Below are 21,819 nucleotides of genomic sequence, written 5' to 3'. Positions count from 1 at the left end.
AGTGTTCAGAATAGGTCTCAACAAATCATTCTCATGCTCAACCCTTGGTAGCTTGACTGCGAGGAGGCAGGCTTACCTTAAGAGACAGGTATGTAAAGCATTTAAAAACAACAATTCAGTAAATTGTTAAGACACAGCACACAAAAAAAATCCCACACTAATTTATGGAAATAGGCAATATTTTTATCTTTAAAATTACACTAAAATGACAAAAATTCAATTTAGGGAACTGGAGACATGAATTTTTCAAGATTTAGCACTATATACCACATAGAAACCTATAGCACCACCTTGGGACATCTGGTCACATTTGAGCGCGACAGAGTTTCAAGCCGACTCCAATGGAGCCCTGCTCGGATACCCCTCGCGGATGGCTCGGATTTTTCCTTCTGACATAGAACATTTTCAGGAGCTTTTTTTGCCGGGGTGCCTCAATGCTCTTCCCCAGTCTGGGTTCGGTGAGAGTTGCAGGCTTGTTTTCCAGTCAAACTCTGGAAGTCGGACCTCTGGAGTTTTTCTGTGGATGAACCAGCAGGGCAGGCCAGCTCGCGGTTGAAGTTCACTGGCCATCGGTCCCCCACTGGAGCTTTTTTCCAAAGTGTTCCAAACTTCTGCAAACATCTGGAACTACTTCCTGAGGTTCCTCTGGAGGTTTCAAAGTGTCCAAAACACAATCCAAGGGTCTGGAATATCCAAAATGGTCCAGTCAGTTAGAATCCAGGGCCTGATGGTGCAAATCAAGTTTCCTGCTTGGAAAGCCTTCTTGTTCTCTTAGTTTCAAGCAGCTGACTTGAGATGCTCTGCACATCTCACATTTTTATTCAGGGTTCTCTGTGGTCAAGCTGGATAGCACTCCTGTCTAGGGAGGTGCAGAGCAACACCCCAGAGCACGACCACTTCCTCCAAAGTGTGGCATAATCTTATTCCAAAAAGCACTTTTCTTCAAAAATTCAGTATTGCTGAACTTGAAGCAGAGGAGCAAGAAATAGTTAAACCAACCTCCAGCTTGGCCTATTTCCATAGCTCTCCACCCCTACCATCTGCAAATTCCTGCCTTAAGCCTGCCAACTGGCAGGGTCAGGGGAGCTCCTGGGTAGATGGGCCTGGCTTTCACTGTCTATCATATCTCCCTTTGAAGCTCCATGGTTCACAACTCCTTCCCCCTGCTTTGACAGCGCTCTCATCCCAGAGATAGCCTCCCACTGGGTAAGTCCCTTATCACTCCATCAAGGCCGCCTCGTTACTCCTCTCAAACCTGACCAATCAGGGGAGACCAAAGGAAGGCTAAATTTTGAATTACAGGCAAGACAGTGTTATAACTTATTCTCTCTATATTTCAGGATAAATTCAACAATAGCATATTGCTTTATCAATACCATTCTCCAAAGTACTTAAATTATATTTTTGGTAAATTCCTACCGATAGTTATAAGTTCATAAACTATTGCAATGATATCCTATGAAACTAGGCATCTAGAATGGAGAAACTGCAATGTGCAATTTTTCCATCATCAGGTCATATAAAGCATATTTTATAGGGCCCTTGCTTATACTTACAGGACCCCCCACCCCTGTGACACATAGGGGAGACTTTAGGGGTTCTGAATATGCAAAAATGAGTGTAGATCCTCACTCCCCAGTGCTCCTTGCACAAAAGGTAATTTGGGTAAGCACTTCACTTCAATGGGGTACGTGAATTGTGCAATTTCTATATCCTCAGGGCATATAAAACCTCTTTTATAAGAGCCCTCCTTATAAGTACAGCCCCCCCCCACCACACACACACCCACACACCACCCATGAGACACCTAGGGAAGACCCTGGGGGTACCTAATGAGCCACAATACTGTAGTTTATCATTTTTTAAGTGCCCTACCCCCAAAGTCGAGTTTGGGCACAATTTACATTTAAAGCAAAGCTGCAACACAGGTCTGCTTTTAAAGTGACCTCGGGCTCTCAGCAGTGCACCCTTGCAAGTGCAGAAAGAGCTGCTTGCCTCTAAACTGCCCTACCCTAGCCTATACTAGGGACTTAAAGGTAGTTTTAATCCCCCAGCCCTATTATTTACTAGGGACTCATTGAGTAGCTCATGCCAATTATAAGTCTACCCTAATATATAGTGAACCCTGAAGTATGTCTTTTCACTTTGTTTTCACCATAGCACTGGCCCTGGGCCTGGTTAGGCAGAGGCCAGGGACAGTCAGAGTCAGTTCCTACCAGTACCAATCAGAAAAAAATAGGACTACTCAGGTCGCAGAATGACTTTGCAATAGTCATTCAGAGTGTTACAAGACACACTGATGGAACTGTAAAGGAGGATTCAGCACTTAGCGTAACAGGAATAGACTATGAGACTTCTCCCTGCAGCCTTGTTTTGGCTGAATCCAGAAGGACAATACATTCCAAGCTACCAGAAAATGTTGTGTCAGCGCCATGAGACGCTATAGAACACACAGAAACACTAATAGTTGTGAAATAAACTTTTCAATGTCTGTTTACCAAAAAGATTAGTAAACCTTGGTTTCATCATAGACTTCATTTTGGTAAATAAACCGTCTAGCTGTAGTTGTAATTTCAACGCCATTAGTAGGGTCTCGGGCTCAAGCAAAGAAGGGCCGGCTCAAACCTGTAGTGCTGTGTCGCCTGCTCTACTTTTTAAGAAGGGGACAGGCACAGATATGTCGAGTGAAACACAACTGATATTCTGAACATCATCTTTTGTTACCAGAGGTACACTACACCACACACAGCACCTATCCTATTGTTGGTTGTTTGTAGAGAAGATAAAGGGACAATGGATTCCTCCACAGTCAGACATGTATCACCTGATTGAATATTCCTTCAAAGGTTGCCCATACAGCTCTTTCTCAAATGGTATTAATAGTCAAGGTCGAAGAATCTCAATTACCCTTGGGAGGATGTACTGTGAGTGTCCTTTTTCCCATTAGAAATATGATAAATAAGGAAGCAAGGACTCGAGGGTGGGCCCAGCCCAGCCTCCTCTGGTCTCTGATTGGGCTTCAGATCCGCCCACCCTCAACCTGGGGGTGTCCCGCGCAGTGGGGCAGGTCAGCATCTCCAGCAGCACAGGTCGCGTAAAGATGAACCCCCTCCCCACCAGCAGCAAATGAGTTGTCCCGCGCAGTGGGACAGGTGGGTGTCTTTAGTAGCACAGGTCAGTTTGGAGTTTTCGATTCCCTCCGCGCCCTGCACCAAGGCAGTGTGGGAGATGTAGTCTGCCCTGCTCCCCCTCCACCCCCCAGCGCCTGCCCCCCCTCCCACCAGTAGCCAATGGGGCATGACTGATCTTACAAAGGAAGTCAGAAATGTGTTCCTGGTAGTTTACCCACAGGGTTTGAAAAAAGATCAGACTATTTTGAAGCTCACAATAAATTACAGAAGTTTTCCCGAGAAGTTGCATCTGGAGCATTTTTAAACATTTGCTCATAACATGTGTACATTTCTAAATAGAGAAGTGTGCTGCAAAAGGGTATTTGTACTTGCTTTGTTTTCCCGTTTATTCTCCAAGAGAAAAAACATAAATCTAATGGAGAAATCCCTTCCTGCACATCCACACCTATTTCTGGGAGTAACCATCCTTTGCCCTCACCCCACCACACCCCTTCAAACGGATATACCTATTTCCTAAAAATCTGTAAATCTGTTACCTTACCCCATGTGAAACTACCTACAAAGTCGTTGCAATTACTCAAAACATCACGTTTGTGGATATTATTCAACTTTTTAGAGGTTTCTTACCTTGCAACAACCTCCACAGTGAAGAAATTTACTGAGACATAAAATGACCTCGCACTGTTGTAATTTTTGAGTGCGAATTTGTGTTTTAGGAACTTCAAAGTTGAATGTGTACTCATACACGTTGCTAAATGATCACTAAGTGCCACGTAGGTGCACACACAACATTGAATTCAGGCCTACATTTTTCTATTGGTAAGAGCCAGTATGATAGGGCAACAAATTGATTTCATACTTTTGAGATCTCTGTGCGATTTACAAGTCACATATTTGAATTCAGGAAAGGTCGACTTAGCCATTCATCCTTCTGAGATAGATAGTTTGATTGGGTAGAAATATTCTACATAAAATATTGTTTTTGGTTCAATTTATGCCTGTGTTCATATCAAAAAAGAGAAAAAAAATCAGGCAGTCTACTGACGGTACATATAAAACACAAATAATGAGTTCCACTATGGCCATGACCAGTGTCAGGTGTGCCACCGAAGCAACTGAAATCCCAGGAGAATATTCAGACTTCTAGGAAGGGACACACATCTCAAATGGAAAGGACAGCGAGGAAATGCTTCCATAGCCAACATCAATTTACCCAAGGTCATCACTACCTCCAAAGAAATGCCAGGCAGACACTTGGCTCAGGAAGTAATATATAATGCTTGGAATCACTTAAGCAATGTGAAAACCCTGGGTGAAGGTGACGACGGCTTGCCAGGTAGCGCGGCTGCTCCGTGGGATGATCAAGGAAGAAATAAAGTGAAACATGGGAATTATGTTTGCAAGGAGAAGTGGACCAAGCACAGTAAGCACAGTAAGATATACTGGATGGGATCAGCAAAATTTGAAAAACACCATCTGATTTGACTATAGAAATGTTAAGATATGTGAAAAGATGTTGGCCATTAGACTGTAAGCGGTGACACCATGTGTGATGCACAAACTGTGAGTAGGAGCTATAGCCAGCAAAACATGGAGGGCCAGTAGGTGAATCCGAACACACACACGTGTCAAGTCGAAGATTGAACATATGGAACATGCTCAAAAAATGTACTTCATCCCTATACGCAGATTAAGCATTTGACCATGGCCAGTGGGATTAATTTACACCAGGGCAGACTTTTAAATGAGACCAAAAAAGAATGCAGCCAGTTTATTTATTTAGAACGTTTTATATAGCGCGAACAAGATAGTTAAGTTGTATCTCAGTTTTCTGTGTTCATTGTAGAACCTTGACCTCAAAATAGATCCCAATACATAAAGGTATCCAGAAAAGATGCCACGCTCAGCCACTGACCCCGTCCATAGACTCAACTACCTAGTACGCACAATGGAAATCAATGGGTTAAAAGAATAGAGGAGCATCTGATGCGCCTAAGAGAGTTGATTATGCAGCTAACTCAAATTAAAGGGCCGCACAACAGATGATGGTGCCCACAAAATATTTTTAAAATGTGATAAGTAAATGTGCTAAGATAACGATCATTTATAGAGTTACTTGGTGCGACACAAAGATGAAACTTCGCAGACACTGTAAGATTAAAGTTGGTTACAGACACAAGGACAGGGGAATTACTATAGCCTTGTAGCCCGCCGTAGAGGGCTATACCGGCTATTAAAGGCCCTCTCCATCGTTAAAGGCCCCGGACCGAAGGCAAGGGCCTTTAACAAGGGAGAGGGACTTTAATAGCGGTGTAGCCCATCTACGAAGGGCTGTAAGGCTATTAGAACATTCTGTCACTAGAGGACGGAATGTTCTAACAAAAAAACAAAGCCTTTTAGAAGCTTGAGGGGATTGGAATCCCCTCAGGCTCCCTGAAGCCTTTGTTCTCAGCCAGAGCTGTGAACAAAGAAACATTGGAATGTTGGAGCTCCAGCCATTATAAGCCCAGAGCACTCCATTGTTTTCAATGGAGCTCCCAACATTTCAATGTTCTAATAGATATCAAGGCCCTGATTTCAGATTGCGGGAGTAGGATGAGGTGCTCAACGGAATGTTTCCTTAGGTGCTGCTCTTATCCATCAATTACAATTGCCATGAGATGAGGTAAACACCTCCTATTCAGACTTGAGAATGAGGCATTACATGTAGAATCTACATTTAAGTATTCCATTGTGTTTTTTCCAACCCATTGATGCCAGGACATTTATCAGAACTAGGTAAATGTTATTGACTATGTGGCCTATTCAATGTGAGGATGAGGATCACAAACATAAATTAGAAAATGGGCCACGAACTAGAAATCTCAAACGAAAAAAGAAAAGGCTGAACCGTTAATCAAGATCATTGCAATATACATCCCATTCTCCTTTGTATAAATAATAAATACAGGCAATAAAACATGCTAATGCAAAATGTATTTTAGTGGTTCCAAGGCGTATGCATGAAGGAGCCATCATGAGGCCCTTTGTTCAGGGTAAAATAGGCAGAATCGACATAGCAAGTATAGAGGTAAGAGGTTTTCAACCTAGGCCCCATATCCTCCATGTTAATATTTATGTAGCTATGGAAATCCTGCAAGACCTTACCCTGAGCATTTCCATTTACTACTTATTTGTATTATTTTTAAAGGTTTGGGTTTAATGGACCAGATGGGATGACCAGGCATAGTAACAGTAAATTATTGAGTTCATTATAAGAAGTGTATAAATATTAAATCTATAGGAAATACTTGTTTACATTTTATGTTATGAAGCAAAAATAAAGCATGCTAATTTCAATAATACATGAGTCTAAACATCCTGCCGCATTTATCCTACAGACAGATCTATGGCTCACTTCATCTTTCTCTAGAGACAGAAGCTTAAAGTTCCTAATTGGATGTATTGCTTTCATACATAGACATATTTGGACACACAGCCTTTATGCATTGGGTTGGCAAGACGAGGCCACAGGTATTTAGGATGATCCGGGTTCAGGAGTTACCCACCCATGATAGTGTATGTGCACCGCGATAGGGGTGCACATACACTACCAACCTTCTTAGCATGCCAATGAAGGGAATAAGGTTCAAGTTCAAGTTCAGGGATTTGTATAGCGCACTACTCACCCAGAGGGTCTCAAGGCGCTTGGGGAGGGGCGTTCATTTTATGTCGAAAAGCCAGGTTTTGAGTACTTTTCTGAAGGAGATGTGGTTTTGAGTAAGGCGGAGGTGAGTGGGGAGTGAGTTCCAGGTCTTGGCCGCCAGGAAGGAGAAGGATCTGCCACCCATGGTGGATTTTCGGATGCGCGGGACTGCGGCGAGGTCTTGATTGGACGATCTTAGTTGGCGGGTGGGTGTGTAGAAGGACAGTCGAGTGTTGAGGCATTCGGGTCCTAGTTTGTAGAGGGCCTTGTGTGCGTGGGTGAGAAGACGGAACGTAATTCTCTTGTTGACGGGAAGCCAGTGGAGGTCTTTTAGGTGTCCGGTGATGTGATCTTGGCGAGGTATGTCCAATATGAGTCTTGCTGATGCGTTTTGGATGCGTTGGAGTTTTTTCTGTAATTTTGCTGTGATTCCGGCGTATAGTGTGTTACCATAATCCAGTCGACTCGTGACCAGTGCGTGGGTGACAGTCTTTCTTGTCTCGAGGGGGATCCAGCGGAAGATCTTTTTGAGAATACGAAGTACGTTGAAGCAGGAGGATGAGACTGCGTTGACTTGTCTGGACATCGAGAGAGAGGAGTCAAGGATGAAGCCAAGGTTACGTGCGTGGTCTGTGGGTATGGGTGCTGTGCCTAGAGCGGAAGGTCAGCAAGAGTCGTCCCAGGCAGAGGGGGAAGATCCTAGGATGAGCACTTCCGTTTTGTCTGAGTTGAGTTTTAGGCGGCTATGTTTCATCCATTCGGCTACTTCTTTCATGCCTTCGTGAAGATTGGTTTTGGCGGTGTTAGGGTCTTTGGTGAGGGAAAGGATTAACTGGGTGTCGTCGGGGTAGGAGATGATGTTAAGGTTGTGTAGGCGCGCGATGGATGCGAGTGGGCTCATGTAAACGTTGAAGAGGGTGGGACTGAGTGATGATCCTTGTGGTACGCCGCAGATGACTTCAGTTGCCTCTGAGATGAATGGGAGAAGACGGACTCTTTGAGTTCTCCCGGCGAGGAATGAGATGATCCAGCCCAGGGCTTTTCCTTGTATGACGATGTTGCTGAGGCGTTGTATAAGGGTGCTGTGGCAGACTGTGTCGAAAGCGGCGGAGAGGTCGATTAGAATGAGGGCCGCTGTTTTTCCGTTGTCCAGTAGTGTTCGGATGTCGTCTGTCGCTGCAATGAGGGCGGTTTCGGTGCTGTGTTTGGCTCGAAATCCGGACTGAGAGGGATCGAGGGAGTTGTTGGATTCAAGGAAGGCGGCGAGCTGGCTGTTGACGGCTTTCTCAATGACTTTGGCGGGGAAAGGGAGGAGGGATATGGGTCGGTAGTTTTTAAGTTCAGAGGGGTCTGCAGTGGGTTTCTTCAAGAGGGCGCTCAGTTCGGCGTGTTTCCAGCTTTCTGGGAAGGTGGCAGAGTTGAACGAGCAGTTGATGACATCGCGTAGATGGGGTGCGATGATGGAGTCAGCTTTGTTGAAGATGTGGTGGGGGCAGGGGTCGGTTGGCGAGCCAGAGTGGATTGAGTTCATTAGGCGGATGGTGTCTTCAGTGGTGATTGGGTTCCAGGCGCTGAGGTTGTTTGTTGGCGGTGTAGGATCTGAGGGGGGTGGGGAGGGTTGTTTGCAGGGAGTGTTCTCGAAGCTGTTGTGAATGTCGGCAATTTTGTTGTAGAAGAAGGAGGATAACGCATCGCAGAGGTCTTGGGAGGGAGTGATGTCGTTAGATGCTGCGGTGGGGTTGGTGAATTCTTTGACGATGTTGAAAAGTTCCTTGCTGTTGTGGGCGTTGTTGTCGAGACGATCTTTGAATGCTGATTTCTTGGTGGATCGAATCAGTTGGTGGTGTTTGCGGGTGGCTGCCTTGAGGGTGGCCATGTTGTCGGTGGTTGGGTTTTTTCTCCATGTTTTTTCTAGGGTGCGGCATAGCTTCTTGGATTTTTTAAGGTCATCATTGAACATGGGAGCCTTTTTGCTGCCTGATTTGATCTGGTGCTTTTTCAGGGGTGCTAATTCGTCAGCGCTGTGGGGGATCCATTGCTTGAGTTTGGTGGCCGCTTGGTTTGGGTGCAATGAGAGGATGGGAGGGTTTTGGTTGAGTGATGTGAGGAGTTGGTCGGGGGTGACTCTGTTCCAGTTTCTCCGAGGAATAGGTTGTGGGGGGTTGTGGGTCAAGGTGGTTTTGTAGCTGAAGTGAACACAATTGTGGTCCGTCCAATGGAGAGCTGTGGTGCGATCGAAGGAAATGTGCTTGCTGGAGGTGAAGATAGGGTCGAGCGTGTGTCCGGCTACATGGGTGGAGGTGTCAACAAGTTGTTTGAGTCCGAGATTGGCCAGGTTGTCCAGAAGGGAGGTGGTGTTGCTGTCGTGTTTGTTTTCAAGGTGGAAGTTGAGGTCTCCTAATAGAATGTAGTTCTCGGAGGCGAGGGCATGTGGGCTGATGAAGTCAGTGATGTCTTCGCTGAATTGAGTACGGGTTCCTGGAGGCCTGTAGATGAGGGTGCCTCTAAGTGTGGTCCTAGGGTCGGTGTGGATCTGGAAGTGGAGATGTTCGGCGGTTGCAAGATTGTCGTCGGAGCTGGTCGTGATTTTGATGGTGTTCCTATGGATGATGGCGATGCCTCCTCCTGTTTGATTGGTGCGGTCTTTTCGGATGATCTTGTAAGTGTCCGGTATGGCTATGGCGATGTCGGGTGCTGATGATGTGTTCATCCATACTTCTGTGAGGAAGGCGATGTCCAGTGATGCAGTGTCGAGTAAGTCCCAGAGTTCAGTTGCGTGTCTGTGGACCGAGCGGGTGTTCAGCAGGATGCACTTCAGGTGGTTATAGTCGGAGCTGTGTTTGGAGGAAGTGGATTTGGTGTGGGTTCTGAAGCAGGTGAACTTGCAGGTGTGGCAGGCGAATGGACCGTGGGTACGTCCTGGGGTGGCTTTGCAGCATTGTGGTGAGCGTCCGGGGTTGAGGGCGAGGAGAGTTGCGGCGCCATATGTGACTAGTGGGCTGGGTACGGTGGGGGCCAGGGGGTCTGGCGCTGGGCGCGGTCCAGGCGCAGATGGGCGTAGACGGGCTTACCTTTGGCGCACCTTCGGCGCGACTGGGACTCGACCGCTGCGCGTGGACGCTGCGCGTAAATGCATCTGTCATTAATGGATGGTGGAGGGGGGAGGGGCGAGGGAGGGTCAGCTGGGAGGCGGAGGGCAGGGAGGCACAACAACAAACTTTAAGATGGCAGCAGGCAAGAAACGTAACTGGATTGGGGCAATATCTATGAAAAACACGCTCTGCAATCCTACAGTCAAATAAAATTACTTAGAGGCACAAAGCGCTTCCAGTGACTGCGCGCTTGTAAATTGTAGCGTTTCGGTAAATGACTTCCCTCGCCAGCAGATAGTTACAAAAGCGCGTGTACGCGGCAAAGTAATTAAATAATTATTCAATTGGCGGCAGCAATGATAAATAAAGAGGAGCAATGCAAGGAAGGCAGAAATCAATAATAAGGTGCTACGATACCACTGCAGTCGGGGTGGGGAGCTGCGTGGGGGAGCGACCACTTCTGGTAGAATCAGGAGGGCCGTAGGGTAGATCCAGATGAGTCAGTGGGAGGGAGGGTCAGCTGGGAGGCGGAGGGCGGGGTGTAGGTCCGGGCAGGGAGGCACAACAACAAACTTTAAGATGGCAGCAGGCAAGAAACATAACTGGATTGGGGCAATATCTATGAAAAACACGCTCTGCAATCCTACAGTCAAATAAAATTACTTAGAGGCACAAAGCGCTTCCAGTGACTGCGTGCTTGTAAATTGTAGCGTTTCGGTAAATGACTTCCCTCGCCAGCAGATAGTTACAAAAGCGTGTGTACGCGGCAAAGTAATTAAATAATTATTTAATTGGCGGCAGCAATGATAAATAAAGAGGAGCAATGCAAGGAAGGCAGAAATCAATAATAAGGCGCTACGATACCACTGCAGTCGGGGTGGGGAGCTGCGTGGGGGAGCGACCGCTTCTGGTAGTGCTTGCGGCGTGTGGGGAAACTTTGTGCCCCTGGATCACTAGAATGATACTGACTGCTAAGTGACTGTGCTGTACTATAATATGTAATACTAGTCACGGCTTCGGTGCTTGAACACTCATGGAATTGTCGATGAGACCTCATACATGCTGTTTGATATGGACGAATCTGGGCATGCTGAGATACACGGGAAAGAATATTGTATGGAAGCGTGCACAGTAACTTGTCATAAAGTTGGATAGTTGGAAATTGAGAAATGGAAATGGATAAAAAGACCTGAGTATAAATGGTAGCTTACCTAGTGATATTGCTGTTGCTATCAAACACTACTGTCTTGTTGAGTTCTTGGTACATCATGCTGCTCACCTATTGCTGCTCTACTAAGAGACCATCTGAAAGGGTTCTTGTAAAAGAATCTTTAGGTAGGGATCAATTTGAAATCATATAGGAATTACTAGGTGTATAATGTGCATGAACGTCTTTCTCCATGTTGAATGCTGCATTCAAGGGTGTGCATGCATGTGGAAGGGAGAGAGCGAATTGAGGATGGAGATGGTGGACCGCAGTGACAGGCAAGAGGGGTGTGATCAGGAGGCAAAAGTGGGGATGCAAGTTGCAACTGTGTGTACTGTTGAGCGAAGCCTATTGACTTCAGTAAGGGTGCCATGGTGCTGTGATGTTTCTACTGAATCTAGTTGGGGAATATAGGTTCTTAGACAATACATTTAGCAAAATAAGCAGAAAAAACAGGAGATTACCCTCTAGATGAAAAAAAAACACCCGAGAATCCCTACAATGTTTAAGAAGCAACTGGACCAAGCATAATTTGCCTTCTTTGCAGTTTATGATATCTCCACAGAAGTCTACCAGCTGGATCAGTGGAAATTATTTTGAAATTTGACCACTGAATCTTTCACTAGGGAGAGACTCGAAAGATGAAGGAAGTATGGAGAAACAAAGGATGGGGAATAGAGAGGAAGAGGCAAAGACAGACTGGGGGAGCGATAGCAAGGCGCTGAGGGAAAAATAAAAGTGAGTAGGCAAGAAGTTAGCCAGGGATAATCTTGTGATGGATAAGAGCAACATTTAAGGGAAAATTCAGATGTAAATCTAAGGCCACTTATGAAGGGCCTTACACCCTAAAAGGCAGAGTTGTCAGTGAAACAGAGTAGCCACGTTGTGGCCTAAGGAGCACAGTCAAGAGAAATACTACAAAGGTAGTGGAGTTTTGCAGATGGGCAAGACAAACGAAAGCAAATCTCTGAGAAAAAGAATATTCATAAAGACCCCTGACCAAGAAATTATCAATGCACTAAGAGTAGCTGAAAGTACGGCAAAGATGGGCCACCCAAATGCCCGGACTTATTGTGATATTGGGCTTCTGTAGAGTTCTTTTTCACAGTCTATGGAAGTGCAGTCTGGGGCGCAGGCCTTGGGTGAGATTTCCCTGCCCAGTGACAATTCCTCTAGGAGAAATAGACATTGTCAATGTGTTGGGGCACTGCCTGGCACAGAATTTCAATGATGGCCTGTCTGGACTTCCCAGGTCAGTTCTCATTGACATGCACCCAAGGATCTTACCTTTCTCAACTGTGCAAGAGAACCAAAGGTCAGGCCCCTTTCTAGCAGCAACTGTGGGTGACTGAAGACACTACGGTCTCTGCAGTTATTCAGACCCAACTGGGGTCCCATCCAAACTGGATCATGGGAATGTCCTCGTTGGTTTACCAGAAATTTGATGTACTCCTCTGATTGGGGTACTTCTTAGAGCTGCCTGTTCAGTCGCTTAATGAGAGATGTGACCACATCTGCACCACATTTCCTTCAGTGGTGCCTGCCTGTGCCATATGCATCTACAAATCCGCTCACCTGTTACAGGGGTCTTCAATATGGATTTGCTCCTCTCCATTGCTGAGACGCTGACCCTCTTTGAATGGCAGAGATGTCCCAATAGTACAAATATGTTGCGCCCAGTATTACTTCATTTGGTACTGTTGGAAAGTCATCCTTTTGCCCTGTTCACCCCCATTTTTTGCTGAATGATACAGTTTGTAACTGACTTTAACTGTACCCTGGGCTCTGCTAACCAGGTCCAGGGCCAATACCATTTACAACTGACAATGACAGGCCCTAAAGGTCCCTAGTAGAGGATAGGGCCAGGATGTGCAATCTACCTATAAGTCCTTAACATATCATAGGGCATGGAGGTCTAGAGGCACAGCAGATTTTCTGCACTTGCATGTGTGCACTGCTGTGTGTTTGCTGTCCTTCTAAAGGCTTCTCTGCCTTGTAGGCTGTCTTTAAAGGTAAATTCTCACAATTGTTATTGACAGACCCAAGAGGTCCCTAGTATGTTATAGGGTTAGGGGGTTCAAACTACCTATAAGTCCTTAGTATATAATAGGGCATAGACGTTTAAAGGCCAGGTAGATTTCTTGCACTTGCATGTGTGCACGGCTGCATGCCTGCTGTCATTTGAAAGGCTATAAAAGAATCGGAAAAAGGTTATGAAACGGTAACCATAATCAATCAAACAATATGTATTGCAAAAACATCTTTTACAAAAAAACGGATGGCGAGCGAAGCGTATGCATGCTCGATAAATCGGGCAGCGCTAACGAAAAATAATTTTGAGTTTCCGTTGGGCCCGTCTCTAAGGTTGCACCGGACACCATGTGGGGGCCTTGATTTACCCATTTGGTCCCTCATCACTCTTAAGGCAGGATTCCTGATTTTTGTCAAAAATTATCGATGCAGTTTCATTACGTTGGCCACAACTGAATAAATTCTTGATTTAGAATGTTTTTGATGCAGAAGATGCAAATTATTTCTATTGGATACTCAGATATTTATGTTTGTCCTGATGATGACCATAACAAATTAGTCTGGTTGAAATGACGTCGACCCTTGTCTTCGGCATATATTGAAGAGAAAGCATTCATTGCAACTTCCGTTCTTGTGATTTGTCGGACAGGTTTCTGTGTTAATTCACTTGCCTCAGCCATTGTTTCACTGTTTACACTGTTAATTGTGCCCTTTATAATATCTGTTGTGGAAGTGCATGAGCACCTTTTGTCAATTATCTTACCCTCATTTTATATAAGCATTTTTAGTAAAAGATGTTTTTCAATACATATTGTTTGATTGATTATGGGTACCTTTCCATAACGTTCTTCCGATCAATTTATGACGTGTTCTATTTATATTGTTTCCAATTTGTTCTCTTCTGTATTCATAACAAATGTTGTTTCTTTTTATGCAATGTTTTACTTGAACTACTGTTATTATTATAATCTTTATTTGCCAAAGATTCGGGTAAAACGGCTGCCCCTCTTTGATGTAACCATCATATGAAAGGCAGCCTTGCTTTGCAGACTGTCTTTAACCGCATCGCTGCAGGCGAAATTTTCCTCCTGTGCTGGGCCCCTATTAAAATGGGTGTGGTTGTGACGAAACCATTCCGTCATCAGCACAGCCCAACCGTGACTGATAACGGAATGGTTCCGTCACAAGCATCGAAGGGGTTAAAAGTAAATAGCATGCACATTTTACTTTGGTGGTATGGGCATGTTAAAAGTAAAAATCTATCTTATTTTAACTCATTAGGCACCACCAAGGTCTCCCCTATGTGTCCCAGAGGTCGGGGTGGGCAGCATGTAATTACAGGCAGAGACCTTATAAAAGATGTTTTATATATGCCCTGGTGAGAAAAATGCAGAGGTAAGAGGGCTAATGTAAATGAGCCAAACTGTGGGTTTGTTTAGCCAGCTCTTCCTCCTCTGGAGAGAAATCACCCATGTTGGCTTTTGGAAGTGCAGTGCTTTGTGGGTCAAGAAGATGCCACACTTTAGAGGACGTTGTCATGCTTTTGGGTGGCACCCAGCATCTCATTGGATAGATGTGCCCCCCTGCTTGTAGCCCCAGAACACTGAATAAATATGTGAGAGGTGCATAGTCTCTCAGATCTGCTGCCTGAAACTACAAGGAGAAAAAGGACTGCCCTACTGGAATCTGGATTTGCACCCAAAGGCCTGCACTCTGACTGATTGCGCCTGCTGCACAATCTGTAACTTTAGCAGTGGAGACTCTACCTTATCCTAAGAAGGATTATGGAGTGGACTCCCTGCTAGCTGCCGGTTAACAGAGCCCAACTACATAATTTCCTCCTAGAGTCCCCATCCACAATTTCATCCAGTGGACTAGCAAGGATTAGGCTAGGTACATTGTAGGAATGGGAGCCCAGACATCCCAGAAACTATCTAGGAGATTCCAGACCTTTGAGTTGGTGTTTTGGGCACTTTGAACCTACAAAGGGGATCTTCAGGAAGCACCTCCTGAAGATTGGAACTTTTGTGAAAAAGCTGCATGAGGTGACAGACCTGACACCAAGAGTCAACTGACTACCTTCAACCGCTACCCGGATTTCAGGTTCGTCTTGCTGAAAAGCTCCGGAGCTCCAAACTTCTAGGATTTGACCAGGGCCTCGCAGAAAGCCAAGGAGGCGAATCCTCTCTGAATCTAGCCGGCTGTGGAGGGTCAATTGACCACGAAAGAAAAAGATCCAGAAAAGTTTCTAAGTGTGAAGGTAAAAGTTTGACCGAGGTCCCCCGCTAGTGTATCAGACCAGGGCTTCATCGCGGTTGGCCTCAAACTTTGACTTTATCCTTGCCAAGAGTGGTGTTATATGTTTTTAAGCGCTATAAAGTGGTTAATCTTTCAAACTTCATATCTCCAGTTCCCTGCATTTGATTTTTGCCATTTTGGTGTCATTTTAAAGATTTAAAATATTTCCTATTGTTATAAATTGATGGGGGATTTTTATTGTGTGCCGTGCCTTACTTATTTTATGTATTGGTGTTTTTAAGTGCTTTACATACCTGTCCCCTAAGTGAGGCCTGACTGCTCGTTGTCAGCTACCATGGGTAGAGCAATCACTTATTTACTGAGACCTTTACTGGACCTTATACTGGGTTGGTGGCCTCATTGCCAGTGGTAAGTGCATACTTACCCCTACCAATAACCCACTTTCCGACAGATACTTAATATTGTGAAGCACACTGAAACTCAAAACCTATTGTCCTTGCCCTATGGAATAACTGATAACAATTGACAGTGCCTCTGTTTCGCAAAAACGCCACTTTTTCTGGAGTCTTCATGAAAACATTCAAATTGTCCTATTGTTCTCGGCTCCTAGGGAGCTCATTCCAGAATCCCCAGGTTCAAGAAGGGCACACACTGACATCATTCTTCTCTGGCCATGCCCTCAGAATTTCCCCCTCCGAGTTTTGCCTGGCTGCTTCCTACTTGATATTAAATATTAGCACTAGTCAGTGGTCGCGTCTCCACTAGGATGTCTTCCGGCCGGATGTATGACGTTACAACGCATCCTTTTACCACGCATGCCTTTACAACGCGGTATTTACAACGAATACCTTTACAACGCATAGTGCTTTGGGGTGCTGGATAGTGAACAGTTTAATTTACTATTCCAACACCAGTCCCCGTGGACACTAGGGAAGGTGTTGGATAGTATATTAAACTTATTCCCTATCCTAGAGCGCCCCCCAGTGCAATGCGTTGTAATGGTTTTCGTTGTAAATACCGCGTTGTAAAGGCACTGCGTTGTAAAAGTTGTGTCGTAAAGGATGTTTCCCCTTCCGGCCTGATGTACCTGCGCTACCAGGGTTCCTCTCCTGGCCTCCCCACGCCTCTGTCTATGTTTCTCCTCCTACGTCTCTCTCTACATTATTTCCCTGATTTTTCTTTGAAATGCTGATTTGATTCATATCTTGCAATCCAGGATCATTAACTCTTCCATTCTTCTACGTCAGGATGACAGTATAATTGCATACTACCACTGCATTAGGATTGCACCCAGGACATTAATTACCTCGATGTACGTCTGTGTCATAAAGACACTGTAATTTCTTGCTATGATAATCATTATTAATTTCCTGTATTTTCCTCCCTAGGTGGAACTATTTCCACACTGTCGTTTGTATCTGGGTTTTATTTGTTCCTGGCCATGCTGGTCTTTTCTGTATAGTACTCTGATGCTCTATACCCTGGCGTACGCCTAACAAAACCTAAATAAATAAGTAAAAATACAGGGGCATACTACCAAGCAATAGCGATAATTATCGCTATTGCTTGGTTAGCGTGAAAAAATTATCGCAGAGCTGCGGCGATTTTTATCGCAGATAAACCTTGGTATTACCAAGGTTTATCGCAAATGCGATAAAAATCGGCCGCAATGCATGAATATCGCTGAAAAGTCCGCGATATTCATGCATTAGCGAGCTAATGCTCTTAGCCATGTTATCCACCTCCCATTGGATAACATGGCTAAGAACTGCTCAGGGCAGGTGTTAGCTTTTGGAGATATTCGCGCTTACCAAAAGTTGGTAATAGGAGATAGCGATGTTAGCGACTGTTTCCAGTCGCTAACATCTTGGCACGCCCACTTTGCATGCCATTAGTGATAAATATCACTGACATGCAAAGTGGGGCCCAAGATGGTCGCTTTCTCCTACTAGCTGTCGCTAACTGGTGTTAGCGACAGCTAGGTAATAGGGAGATCATTTTATCTCCGCTTTCTTGGCTTTTAAAGCCAAAAAAGCGGAGATAAACCCCCTTGATAATATGCCCCACAGTTTTTTAGACACAAAGCAGTCCATAAAGAATAGACCGATGAGACCTTCTCGGCGCTGTATCTCAGGTGCTACTTTGGCTTGAAATCTTTGTACAGAGGTGTTAATGTCAAGTCAAGATATTAGCAGCACTCACTGTTTTTGGTCCCATGTGAAAGCACAGACTGCAAAAACATGTTTTAGCAAAATGACGGATTCCAAAATATTAATTGATAAAATCTTTACTTTACATAATCGTGTTCCTTGAAAAATGCTGCCCTACATTTAATGCCAAATTCCAGCCGAACTCCCGCTTAGTTTAGGACTGGCTTCATTTATTATTCTGGGACTAGTCCTGGGATATTTGCTTTTGAGCAACTGCTTTCTATATTGAAAATGCTCCTTTATAAGGTCCCGTACCTCCGAAGCACAGGGGTGTTGTACTTTATTTGTTTTAAGACGTGAGCCCAGAACCTCAACCACTTTCTTAAAGGAATTGTTACCTTCGCAATACGTTGCCAGATAACGCTGTGACATGTTTGCCTTCTTCAGTCAGCGCTTGTTTTCTGTATCAGCTTGGTCTATGATTGCTTGTTCTCTGACCCCCCAGGGCTGTGAGTAGCTGTTCAACTCCTGGGGCAGCGAGTGCTTGATCTCTGCATCCCCTGGGGCCAGACATGGTCGATTTCTGAATCCTCAGGGGCTGCAAATGCTTACTCTCTGCATCCCCTGGGGTCACACATGGGCGATTTCTGAATCCTCAGGGGCTGCAAATGCTTGCTCTCTGCATCCCCTGGGGCCACACATGGTCGATTTCTGAATCCTCAGGGGCTGCAAATGCTTGATCTCTGCATCCCCTGGGGCCAGACATGGTCGATTTCTGAATCCTCAGGGGCTGCAAATGCTTGCTCTCTGCATCCCCTGGGGCCACACATGGTCGATTTCTGAATCCTCAGGGGCTGCAAATGCTTGATCTCTGCATCCCCTGGGGCCAGACATGGTCGATTTCTGAATCCGCAGGGGATGCAAATGCTTGATCTCTGCATCCCCTGGGGTCACACATGGTCGATTTCTGAATCCTCAGGGGCTGCAAATGCTTGCTCTCTGCATCCCCTATGGCTCTCAGTGTTGCTCTGCATACCCTTAGCTCGCAGTGTTTTAAGCATTTCATTTATTAAAGATGACAGCATTGTTTGATGAGTGAATGAATGAGATCGTTAGTGGACAGACAGGCATTCAAGGGCTGATCACCGCGCTCTTACGCAGACCCTCACCAGCAGAGCGCGCCTGTACAGTACCCCATAAGGTTACACTTCTCAGTTCTGTCATTTGTATATTGCAGGAGAAAACTCTCAACAGCTTCGTGTCGAAGAGTGTTCCACCTCGAGAGAAGCCGAGCATTGTGGTCGATAGTACTCAGTCTGATTAGCCACTGCCGAGGAAGGAGACGCCTACCAGGAGAACTGTGAGTACTCACGACCTCTGCAAAGCACCGTAGTAAACTTTCACAGCTGAACTCCAAAGCTAAGGGCCTTCACAGCCAGGACCGGTCTGGGACAGAAAATAGGCCCAGGTACCATAATAAAAGTGCCCTCCCCTCACCCCCATAACCGAACCGCAGAGCTAACAAAGCGGCCCACCTTTGCAAATCAGGTCAGTTTTGAACTTGTAAAGACATGCTGTGTGAGTATTTTGCAAAGTATGGGAGGCTGTGTGCATCTGTGTTTGTTGCAGGCAACATTTGCTAGTATCAGGGAAATCAATAGTAAAAACTTGGCCATGAAACATGCTCACGAGAGGCCCACATACTGGTCCGTGAGACGAGCCCATAGGGCATTGCCTGATTGCCCTACAGGCCAGTTCAACCCTCTTCACAGATGCAGAGATATGAAGAAACAGAGGCTCAAGCTGAGTTTACAGTGGCAGTGGGCGGTGTGCAGTGGAGACAGACTGCGGAACACTCTGTATGGATACAGCCCATGCGGATGTATGAGATTATAACGCATGCTTTTACAACGCATGCTGTTACAACGCAGGTTTTACTACGCATACCTTTACAACGCATTACACTTTGGGGTGCTGGATAGTGAATAGTTTAATTTAGTATTCCAACTCCAGTCCCCGTGGACACTAGGGAAGGTGTTGGATAGTAAATTAAACTTATTCCCTATCCTAGAGCGCCCCCAGTGTAATGCTTTGTAAAGGTATGCGTAGTAAAACCTGCGTTGTAATAGCTTTGCGTCGCAAAAGTTTCGTTGTAAAGGATGTTTCCCAGCCCCTGCTATCAATGATCATGTTGTGATGTTGCTAAACTCCACCCCTCCCCCAGCTCGCTGTAGCAGCAGGTTCATTTGCGGTCTCTTTCCTTGTTATCCCTGTTTTCCCCTGGATAATACTCTCTTCTTGCCTTTCTTACAGCTATTCTTCTTCTTTCTTGGCATCTTTCCATGCAGAACCTTAGATTTCCTACCATTCTTTTAATCTCCGGTCTTCTGTACAGTAATGTTCTCAAATGTCTTCGGATGAATTGGAAAGGGCTCTAATGCTGCCTGGCTCATCGGCGCTATGGAATAACATAAATTAATACATTAAATAGGGCTTTATCAGATGCAGTGATCCACGTATGCAGAGCTTACAGAGCTCAGGGTCTTCACAGGCATAACTCTTTACCCAGAGCTTCAAGAAGAAGTTCACAGCTGAGCTTCCAGAGCACTGGCCCTTCACAGATACAGATTAACCCAGACCTTTCAGAGCTCAGGACTATCACATATACAGGGATACAGAGCTTCATCCAGAGTTGCGCCACTGAGCTTCCGGAGCCCAGAACCTACAAAAAGAAAGAGATTAATCTGAAATTTCACCCAGAGCTTCCAGAGCTCAGGCACACGACATATATATGTAAATGTAAATGTAGAGTATTTATATAGCACACTTACCCAGAGGCCTCGTAGCGCTGTATTCATACCTCTGTGGAACCCATCCTGGCTTTCCTGTGAAATCTCCACTCCTGGGTACCCCCAAAGTGAAGCCAGGCATCCACAGCGCTGCTGGGGCCGTTGTGGAGATTAAGCAAGCTATTGCCCAGAGTCACAGAGTGGGACCCATGATTAGACTAGGCACCGAGGCGAGAATTATCAGGTCCTGGTAAATTGAGTCCAAGAGCCGCCGAGGCAGGAATTGAACCCTGGTCCCAGGCCAGACCTCTGCATCAGGGTCTGCCGCTCTAACCATTGAGACACGCTTCTCCACTCATATAGTGACATAGATTCACCCAGAACTTCATTAGAGCTTTCATACCTCATGATCATCACATATATAGGGACAGAGAGCTTTATCCAGAGTATCACCACTGAGCTTCAGGAGCCCGGGCCTTCATTAATACAGAAGAAAGAGATTCTCCTGGAACTTCACGAGAGCTTCCAGAGTTCAAGGCCATCAACGATACAGTGATAGAGATTCACCAAGAATGTCACTGGAGCTCTCAGAGCTTATTATCCTCACAGATACAGGGATACAGATATTCATCCAGGGTTTCACCAATGAGCTTCTAGAGTCCAGGACCTTCACAGACCCAGAGAACTAGCGTCATCATAGATGTAGTGATGGCAGGGCCGGACTGGGAACCAAAACCGGCCCTGGCAAAGGGCTCGGTAGGCCCCCTCCCCCCTCCGGAGGATTGTGAGTGGCGCCGAGATCTTTGCCAGGGCCGGTTTTCGGCCGTTTTTTTACAGGGCCGATTTTGCAGCTATGCTGCAAAAACGGCCCCCAGGGGCCCAAAACTGGCCCCCCACCCATTCGGCGCACCGGGGAATAGCCGGTGCCCACTACGGACAGTACGGCCATGAGTGATGAGGAGTTCACTAGAGCTTATGATCATCACAGATACAGGGATACAGAGCTTCACGACTGAGCTTTAAGAGTCTGGGCTTTCACGCTTACAGAGAGAGAAAGACATTTACCTAGGCCTTCACCCAGAACTTCCAGAGCTCCGAGCATTTGCAAACACAGTCATAGGGATTCACCTTGAACGTCGCTAGAGCTTTCAGAGCTTAGTATTATCGCAGATACAGGGATACAGAACTTTATCCGGAGTTTCACCAATAAGCTTCTAGACTCTAGGGCCTTTACAGGTAGAGAGATACACTAGGAACTTCACCCGGACCTACCAGAGCTCATGGCCATCACAGAGTCAGTGATAGAGATCAGGGGTGACTGTAGCCTCATGGCGGCCCTGGGCAGGGAGCGCAGGTAGGGGGCCCCAGAAGAGGGGGTCCGGGCGGGGCGGAGCACGGAGGCCAGTGAAGGGGGGGTCAGGGTGTTTGGCAGCGGAACAGAGCCGAAGGCCGCCAAATCACAGCCAGGGGCCGCC

General features: G+C 45.9%; 1 protein-coding gene across 1 annotated transcript in view; it reads left to right on the top strand.

Moving 5' to 3' along the window:
• SYT3 (synaptotagmin 3) overlaps window positions 1–21,819 on the top strand; it is a 320,686-nt gene that overhangs the window by 233,821 nt on the left and 65,046 nt on the right. Inside the window, exon 10 of the mRNA XM_086930105.1 lies at window positions 18,793–18,915. Within this exon, the coding sequence (XP_086786231.1) occupies window positions 18,793–18,879 (87 nt within the window). The 3' untranslated portion in view covers window positions 18,880–18,915. The remainder of the gene's footprint in view (window positions 1–18,792; window positions 18,916–21,819) is intronic.

The sequence above is a fragment of the Lissotriton vulgaris genome, chromosome 7 (assembly GCF_964263255.1).
Source record: "Lissotriton vulgaris chromosome 7, aLisVul1.2, whole genome shotgun sequence".
Lineage (NCBI taxonomy): Eukaryota > Metazoa > Chordata > Amphibia > Caudata > Salamandridae > Lissotriton > Lissotriton vulgaris.
Note: the sequence above shows the minus strand (reverse complement) of the source record. Positions and strands in the feature narration are given on the sequence as shown.